The 9,762-nt window shown below is 41.7% G+C and overlaps 1 protein-coding gene across 1 annotated transcript; it reads left to right on the forward strand.

Moving 5' to 3' along the window:
* Nucleotides 1-342: 342 nt before the first annotated feature.
* Nucleotides 343-7,668, forward strand: and1 (actinodin1). The gene is made up of 7 exons (XM_039789598.1): nt 343-521; nt 1,122-1,216; nt 3,883-3,927; nt 4,614-4,759; nt 5,014-5,427; nt 5,820-6,074; nt 6,190-7,668. Exons 2-7 carry the CDS (start codon nt 1,144-1,146, stop codon nt 7,198-7,200), a joined length of 1,944 nt encoding a protein of 647 aa, XP_039645532.1. The 5' UTR covers nt 343-521; nt 1,122-1,143; the 3' UTR covers nt 7,201-7,668.
* The last annotated feature ends 2,094 nt before the right edge of the window (nt 7,669-9,762 follow it).

Here is a 9,762-nt window from a genome sequence, read left to right on the forward strand (position 1 = left end):
ATCCAAAAAAAGAAAGGATCCAGGGTCTGATTTCTAACCTTAAATATGACTCATATAATTAATTATCAATCAAGGTTAAATTAATAAAACCCCCACTTGAGATAACTTTTCATACCCCATCTCTCCACGTCTCCATCTCTGCTTTAAGCCCTCCCACCTTCTCTCTTTTCCTGTCTTTAATTACGGTGCCTCCCATTGGCTGAAACCTTCAGAAAGATCTAACCAATCACGCATCTTGTTGAGGTAGCCCTTGACCCCCTCAGGTGGTTCATACGTGCGTTTTTCTTTGCAAGTGTTAATGAACGGGCTCGGTTTAAAACCTTGCCACGTTTCTTCGTCAGGACAGTGTGTCAGAAGGGCCACAGGGACAGGGTGCACCAGGAACCTCCATCGTACCCAAAGACACAAACACACACACACACACACACACACACACACCTGGTGTTTTAGCCCAGGTGGACTGAGTTGGCTTCATTTGAGTCCACATCTGGATCCGCAGACAGAAGATAAAATAACCCCAGGTAAGTGACTCAAAAACAAACACTGTGGTGATTCTGCACCTCTGTATGTTTGCTTTTAGGTAATTACAAGGGATTCAAGTTCAGGTTGAAGTCAAGTTTGACAGCTGAACAACACCTGGTGCTGTGTTACGATGGCAAAAGCAATAGCTTCAGCCCGGCCAGGAGACCTTGTAGCAACATGTTTGTTTAAAGCCTCCAGATCAGAGTTCACTTCCAAGCGGCAGGGGTCACTTCATCAGCTCTTCAGGTGAAAACTAGCACAGGTCTGGGGTCTCAGGTTGTGATTGGAGTGGACATTTAACACCTCACACCAGTGATTTATAAAAGGTTTGTAAGATTCTCTGCACTATTGGAGGTAACTAACGTCTTTTGGGGTTCGGAGAAGATCTGTGTCTAAAAAATGCGGCTGAATGGGGAATTGGTGAAAATAGCTGACTGACTAGTGGATAAAAATGTCATTTTACTAGCCCTAACTAACTAACTAACTAACTAACTAACTAACTAACTAACTAACTAACTAACTAAAAATTAGTCACTAAAATCTGTTGTGTAAGATTTTTGGGAGTAAAGCATCATTTTGTATGTCACTATCTTTGGCAGGAGAGGAGGAGGAGAAGAAGTCATGACTGGAAGGAGGAAAACCAGTTTCTCCGGTGTGTTCATCGCAACTCTGCTGGCTGTGATTCTGCTGCCTGGTGAGTACAGTGGGGATCAGACATTACAGACAGTATCACATAGCAGGGTCAGTGTGTGAAACATCTGTCACCATCTCAATCATTTTTACGGTAAAGTATATAGTAACTTCCAAGGCTTTCATGGTGAACTAAAACTGGCAAAACTATGTAGTCACCAGCAGTGGATGAAGTTCTCCGATCCTATACTTAAGTAAGTAGCACTACCACACTATAAATATACTCCATCACAAGTAAAGGTTTTTAAGTATTGTCAGAAAAATGTACTTAAAGTATCAAAAGTAATAGTACTCAATGGATGGTCACGGAAGGCTTGTATCATGTGGACCACCGACAGTTTTGTTGTCATTACTTAGAATTCCTCATGGGGGCGGCAGAAACTACGCACTATAGCTTTAACTGTTTCAACTCTAATTTAATTTATAACAATAAACCTATATGTTTCTTATTTTGATCTCAAAAGCAACTAGGATCTACAGCTATTAAAGAAGTATAGACTTACTTTTCTTCACTTGTAATCTCAACTGACTACATTCAAACACACTAAACAAAAAAACGAAACACTAAAAGGTGCCAACATTTCTCGCTTCCAAAATTAACAAAAATAGAATTAAACAGAAAAGCATCTTTCGTGTTTCCTGATTATAATACTGAATGAATGAATCATTCGGTGAGGAATATTTCAAATGACCACTCTGTACTACGGCCGAGTATGAATCTTTAAAGTCCTGATCATTACAAGGATGCATTGATGAAAAATGTCAGCTATTATCTCTTAATGTTAGCAGAGACACGGCATCAATTGGACGCAATTTAGAGCTTATTCTTCAAGACAACAAAGCCACAATTAGCTTGAAGTCCCAAAATGATGGTCATTTCGTAGGCATTGAATTCTAAATGAAAAGCTCCATTTAGTTTGATACATTCAACTGAAAAATACTGGAGAAAAAGTATTGTGAATGCAGTAATTTCACATCATTCAAAATGACTACTGGTCAGTGACAAGAATGATGTAGATGGAGCTATTAATACCACAGTATGAATGCCATAATCAGTCTCCATTTCAAAGCTACACTGTACACATTTGGGAGTCCGAGAAAGCTTTAAAAAAAAACACATAAGTAGAGAAATATGGTTGATTTTGTGAATTGTTTTAACTTTCAGGCGGTGCTGGAAGAAGTGTTCAGATTACTAAACTTTACTTTAGAAGTCATGCTTGAGTACAATTACGAAAGAATTGGCAGCAAAAAATGTGAAGTATCAAAAGTAAAAGTACTCATTAGGCAACAGAATCTCACCATGTCTGTGCGATCTTATATTATTGGATCATTATTACTGTGCATGCAGCACTTTATGTTTTTTGCTCCGTTTGCTTTGTTACCATGCTTCTTTAAAACCCTAAATTGATAAATGTTACTTGAGTTAAAGCTTCACAATCAACATTTCAAGGCTAAGGGTTAGTTGGACTGCGCAGGGGTTCTGCCCTTCACCAGTTCATGAACATAAATGTCATCCCCACACCTGCTACAAGAGTGATTGTAATTCAACTGTGCTTCATGTGTATGATTATGTGGCTCTCTAACAGACCCTGTGGTGTTCATATATCATCTATAATGTTTCAAAATGAAGACAGGTTTCTCGTCCGCCACCTGTTTCCAGTTTTCTCTCGAAGATGACTGGCATGTTTACAGTGGGGCAAGTCTCCTCTTTCCTTTAAAAAAAGGCTTTTAAAATTGCACTGTGTGATGGTTAAAAGGGAAAAAGAGTAGTAGGAGGAGAAGTTTCTTTCATCATTCCTGCTCCCGTAAAAGTGTTGTACCTGTCAGCATCACCTCCTCCTCTGCCCTCTTAAAACTCTACCATTTCCAGATGTGCCAGCCAGTTTATTACAGGATCATAAAAAAACAACACAGCGGATTCACTGAGACAGCATCATTCAGCCCACAGCATCATTTAGCCCACCCTCCTCCTCCAAATCGCTCCATCACCTCGGGTTACCTTCACTTCTTCGTCTTTTTTGTTTATCTCTGCAAATTCAGACCGTTGCTTTTTAACCTTCATGTGTGACCTTACACGCTACAGTGAGCTTGACAACTTCCTGATTACTCCCATCAAAGCGCATCAGAACTCTTTTTTTTTTTTTTTTTTTAAACAGGACATTGATGTTTTTCCACATCCGACACACGTCACACAACCCTGAATTATCCCCTCTGGATCTCTCTTTTAAACCTGTCATCTGTTCCCTTCTTGTTCTTCCTCCTTCTCTCCTTCTGTAAGGCATTAACACCTATGCCCTGTGGAGATGAAAGAAACCTGGAGCAGAGCTGAATATGCTGTTCTCCCAGCTGCATGTGCTCACACAGTGCACATATGTAGACACACAGCTCTTTGAAAACGCAGCGTGGGGTTTCATGTTACAGGCTCACCTATAAAATCTACAAAGAGATGCAGTTGCCAGCGCTTCAGGCGCAGCCAATTACTCCTTTCCTATTTAATGAATAATATGTGCCTGTAAGCATTTGAGGTTTAATGTCATATATCATCGCTTATGTACTGCAGTCACATTTAAAAAGGTCAGAATAGAAAGAGTAAGCAATTTCCAGGACTTAATCATGACTTCAGCAACTTCTGGATGATACATCTGTTTTTGTTTTTCTCCGTTTCTGTAGCATTCTTGTCTGCTGGACCAATTGGGCAAAAGCCTAAAGGAGATGGTAAATATGTGATTTTTGTACCATAGCATATACTTGCATGTTGGTGGTTGTTTCTAAAGAGTTCACAGTGGCAATTTGCCAAGGGTGAAAGTACTGTCAGATTTAAGTATCACTGCGTGGCTGGGTTAGCTGAGTTGGTAGAGCAGGCGCATATATATATATATATATATATATATATATATATATATATATATATATATATATATATATATATATATATATATATATATATATATATGCGCCTGCTCTACCAACTCAGCTAACCCAGCCACGCAGTGATATATAGATAGATAGATAGATAGATAGATAGATAGATAGATAGATAGATACTTACTTCTCAATGCAGCAGCCGCGGGTTGGACTCCAACCTGCGGCCCTTTGCTGCATGTCATTCCCCCTGTCTTTCCCCTTTCATGTCTTAATCTGTCCTGTGGAAATAAAGGCCTAAAAATGTCAAAAAAAATTATCTTAAAAAGAAGAAGAAAAAAAAATTGTGTCACTGCACCTCACTTCAATGTAGCATAAACACTGTCATCAATATCTAATGTGATATAGCAGCAATTTCTTCCCCCAAATATAACAAGTTTGAGGCCTTGAATGTTGTTTATAAACTTCAAAAGTTACTTTGAACTAGATGTCCAAGTGAGTATAGAAGCAGTGCCTTCTCTTTTCTTTTCTGGCCTCAGCGGGGGAAAGTATCCAGGAGAGGGCAGCTGCTGGAGAGTTACACAGGAGGCTGATCCGCAATCGCAGGAATATCAGCTGGTACAAACAGAACTCTGACTTCTGGGGCTGGTACAAGTACTTCACTGACAACGGCAACCAGGAGGCAGTAAGTACACACACAAAAAAGGGACCCGCAAATGGATTCCAATGATACAATTTAATATGTTTTAAAAATGCTCTAATCAATATTTTCATATTTGAGTCCGATAACTAAGGTGAAAGGATAAACCCACAGATAAATTATAATTCAACTCTGCAGTTCCCCTCAATTCTATGGAGCACTTTAGCATCTTTTATGGCCCACAGCTCTACGGTTTCTTTAATCAGCTAACCAATAAACGCCTCCTCCTCCCCTCTCAGGTTCAGGAGATGGACCGCATTTACCTGGCCTACCTCCAGAACAAGAACCGTGCTGAGGGACGTCGCTCCTACAAGGCCTACTTGCGCCACCTGGGGGAGATCTACAAGTCCTGTGCCGATTCTGATGACCCCAACTGCGTTTCTTCCCAAACCAGCAGGCCCATACCTAAGCCAGAGGCCCCCAAACCTAAGCCTGTGAAAACTTGTGACCCCACCAAGGACACCTACTGCCTGTATGCTGCTTTGGTCCAGGGCAAGAGCCCCTACCTGCCCCTGGTGCTCCCGGCTGAGACCCCCGCCCCGGCACCATCGAAGGCCCCAGCCCCTCTGTACACCCGCTCTGCTGCTCCAGCGAAAGACCCGCAGTCAGGGTATTACTACTATGCTCCATCCGCAGTGTCTTTCCTTTCCAAGGTATGCTTCAAGACATTTTAGGTAGTAATTAATATATTGAGGTTCAGCAATTTACTTCAGGCTGTTGCAGAGTGATGTACCTGTAGCAAAGAATCGTACCTAAAAGCAATCATGTGTAAAGAGAACTCTGTGGCGGTGCCCCTCCTCCAATTGATTCAATATGGCAATTCCGAGAACAAAGGGCTAAATAAAAAACAACCTAACTGCACAATTTTCCCTTGATTGCCTTAAAATTTTGACAAAACAAAACTTATCCTATCAAAATAAGTTGAAACATGATGTATCAAATAAAAACATCAGCATATAGTGGCTTTAAACTACAATATATAGTACATGTAGTTTCAGCCTCAATGACATGCTACAATCTCTGCATTTTTTTTCTCATGCTTTAGGAGCAGAAGGCCGAGCTGCTGCGTATCTGCGCCTCTGATGACGTGGAGTGTCTGCAGTACCACCTGAGAGCGGCCCACGGGTATGGACCCTCCGCCGGACCCCTGCCTTCCTACGCCCACCTCGGCTGTGACCCCAAGAAAGACCCCAACTGCAAACCCAAACTTGTGCAGAAAGCCCCCTCTGGTCTCTACCTGCAGTATCCCAACTGTGATCCACTCCGGGATCCCCTCTGTGCCCACGCTGCCTCCCTTGTGGTATGCTTTTTTTTTATTATAGTAAAAGATGCTTTTTGTTTTTTTATGTTTTCATTTGCATCCATGCCTTGATTATAATATTTTACGGTGTTTCTACTGTGTTGCGTTCCTCCAGGCGGCCCGTGCCCCTAACCCTCCTGCCCCTGCTGGCCCTGGATCCTGCAACCCTCTTTATGAAGAAGGCTGCAACCCTCTTACTGCCACTCGATTTGCCACTCCCCCTGAGGCATACAAAAATGAGGAAAAAGATGAGGCTGCTGCTATTCGTGCTGCTCCCCCTGCTGAGCAGAACACCGACCCCTATGCCATGTTTAGGGATGCTTATGCTAATGCTAACAGAGTCACTGATCCCTATGCTATGTACCGCCAGGCTAGTGCCCCCGTTTCTCCTCCAGCCAATGACCCATATGCCATTCTGCGCCAATTCATGGCCCATGCTCAAGGTAACAACCCATATGCTGCTCCGCGCATGCAGGCTACTCCAGAGTCCAACCCCAATGATCCTTTCTCTGCAATCCGTGAGGCGGCAGCCGCAATGCATCGCCACGGCCCTCCCACCCCTAGGCAGCAGTTCCCTTTTTCCAATCCCAATCATGAAGAGCCTGCTCAGGAGGAGCACCACCCTCTGGGCCCCCCAGGTAAAACCAAGGAGGGCTATGACTGCTTCATAGGCTACGATCGTGAATGCTACCCTGTGAAGCCCAACGAGCCTCGTTCTGGAGTTCACCGCCGCATCCCCTACCCGGCCGAGGCGTACGAGCCCCACCTGAATGCAGATGGCACCCGAAACGGAGTCCTGGAGCCTTCCAACCCACACTGTGACCCTGAGTACGACCGTGACTGCCGCCTGCGCCGCTATGAGCATCAGCCCGAGCCCCAGCCTGAGTATCACGCAGAGGAGGACCACAACCAGGGGGCAGCAGAGAGCGAGCAGCAGCCGGAGCAGCAGGAGCAGGAGCAGTATGAGACAGAGCCCTACCAGAGTGGCCAGGAGGAGCCTCACATGTCCTACCAGCCACTGTCACAGGGTATGCCCAGCCTCCAGGACATACTGAGGCGCTACGGAGACCAGTACCCTGAGCAGGATGATCACAGAGCCTACACAGGCGATTACCGCAACAAATAACATGCCAACACACGCACACGCACACACACACACACACACACACACACACACACACACACACACACACACACACGCATGCAGATGGACATGAATACACAATCCCATGAGTTCTTGTAGCTTAGTCATTGACCGCCTCACGCAGCGCTCAGTCCTACCTGGACCAGATATGGGACACGAGAGAAGTTTATGGACCCAATGAGCGAGTATGCACGCTCAGAAAGCCGAGGGTGTTCCAGCAATGTTTTCATCTCTTTAGCTGCTTTAGAACTGTTGCTTTGGCCTATTGCTTTCCAATTTCCACTTCCTCAAACCACCCGAATGTGTAATGACTTCTCAATGCTCAGCTTTGCTTCTGTATGCATCTCTCCAAAAATTGTTTTTTAGATTTGTTCGTTACCTTTTTTCAGTGATGGATTATGTAAAGTTTTTTTCATTTTGAATGTTCTAATAAAAAGCTCTTGAAAGCTGGTTTGCATATTATTCACTGAATCTTGCCATTTGACTCAGCCATGTAGTACACTGACACAACTGACTCCCGAAGCAAAAACATGTTGTGGGTGTTTAGGTGTTACATTTTTCTTACATATGTAGATCAATATAGACTCCCCACTTTTTAAAATGTAATTAAAGAGAACTCCAGTGATTCAGTTTGCACTTCCATGAAAGTGACACTCAAATGTGACGGACTGAACAATGCAAAGACTCTAGACTCTACAGCCATGCTTGCGGCGGCTCTGTGAGGCTGTAATGAGGTAATTGCTAATGTCACAATGCTAACAAAAGATTAAGATCCTGGTTTAGGTCGATAGGATGCTCATATTTGCCAATTGGGAGTAAACTAATTACAGTTGAGGCAAATCTTAGTCAACAAACTTGATATCTGACCTGGCTTTATCATCATTGTATTAATACAACGAAATTAGGAGTGCTACTCCCGATCAGTGCAATAAAAGACACAGGAAGAACATAAAGACAAAAACCATTGAAAAGAAATATCAGTTGTTACCTGCAGTTAACTGGTTGACAGGCATGGCATTTATAAATAAAAGGGATACATTTATCAGTATTTACCTAATCAACTTTATTAGATCAAACTACTTAATTGGATCACCTCAGTAATTGTTATACAATACCATTTCTTTCATGCACTGTTAAAACAGAATCAGCCTCTTCATTGGAGTAATTAATAATCAAATTGGGCATCTAAATATTCATTTAGAAAAAGGGTTTTTTGGTTATGAACCTATTACATTAGCTTTAGAAGTAAGAGGAAGTAGAATACCAAGTTTGACAAGGTAAGTCCTCTATTGCATTATCTGATATAAAGGCAAATGTCAACCCAACCTTTTAGGCAGTTGAGCTAGATGTTGGAAAAAAAAAAAGAATATCAAATCTGTCAGCAAATGACCTTCTAAAACAACTAAAGATAAAAAGTTTGAAAACTTCAAAATTTTGGGGTCCAAATATACTTCAGCTGATGAAAATGGATAAAATGGTACATACATCAATGATTATAATCCAGTAATATAATATATGATTCTGAAATGGGCCGTTCTGTATAATGAGCGATTTTACTTTTGGTACTTATAACAGTATTTCTACAGTGTGTATTTTGCTACTTTCTGAACCATTGACATGTGGAGTCTTTGTTGATATTATCATAAACATGCAGACTATAATGTCTTCTTCCATTTTCATCTTGAATTTCACTGTTGTCCATTTGATTAGTGTTTTTTTCTTCTTTTGCCTGCTGGAAAACCCCCGAGTTACCATAAATTTGCTCAGACATAATGTCAACTAGTATAGTCATGACTGGAAATTATTGAGGTTTCCTTCCTTTTAAAAAACTTTCTGATAATATCTGAAAATGTGTGACTGCCTGCAGTTTATCTTCAAAATGTAAGAAAGTGACCACAGACAAACAAAACATGTATTCGATCAGCTTTATTACAGAAGATCAAATTGCTCCAACTATAATTCCACTGGAGATCCTCAGAGGCAAACACTGATAAAATACCTTCATTGTTCACTTTAATATGATCCATCGACTTATGCTAAAACTTCATTGACCTGAAGTATTGACTGTAATGTCCTCTATAATACTTGTGCTAACCTTTTGTGACCTTCAAAAAAAAAAAAAAAAAAAGAAAATGCTTAAAAACAACAGGTTGATAAAAGAGAAATGTTTTCCTGTGACTTTGGTTGACCCATTTTAGACCCAGAACTTGAATTTTGTATCTGTTGTTGAACACTGAGGGGCAGCATAGAGTCTCGGTGAGAAGACTTAAGGAGAGCCAAATGGATTACAATTATACCCTGCTGCCGTGACTCCGTTTGGAAATTTAAAATTCAATATGCACATATATTCTGTGATCAATGGTAGTCATTGTTAAGGAAAAACTCTGCTTTCTTCAGGATACACCTTGAACCTTTAACCACCTCTACCTTTAGAGGTCGAGAAAAAGATTTAGAAATGCAGGGATTTCAAGTGAGAGAATTAGAGATTACACAGCATATAAAATGCTCAATGTGCTTGGACTCCTGCAGGGCAAAAGAGAGTTA

This window comes from Perca fluviatilis, chromosome 22 (genome assembly GCF_010015445.1).
Source record: "Perca fluviatilis chromosome 22, GENO_Pfluv_1.0, whole genome shotgun sequence".
Classification (NCBI taxonomy): domain Eukaryota; kingdom Metazoa; phylum Chordata; class Actinopteri; order Perciformes; family Percidae; genus Perca; species Perca fluviatilis.

Excerpts from the sequence above, each read along its gene's own strand:
- and1 (XM_039789598.1), top strand. The coding sequence starts at position 1,144 with ATGACTGGAAGGAGGAAAACCAGTTTCTCCGGTGTGTTCATCGCAACT. Across the intron at positions 3,928-4,613 it reads GCAAAAGCCTAAAGGAGATG|CGGGGGAAAGTATCCAGGAG; the intron begins GTAAATATGTGA and ends TTCTGGCCTCAG. Across the intron at positions 5,428-5,819 it reads CAGTGTCTTTCCTTTCCAAG|GAGCAGAAGGCCGAGCTGCT; the intron begins GTATGCTTCAAG and ends CTCATGCTTTAG.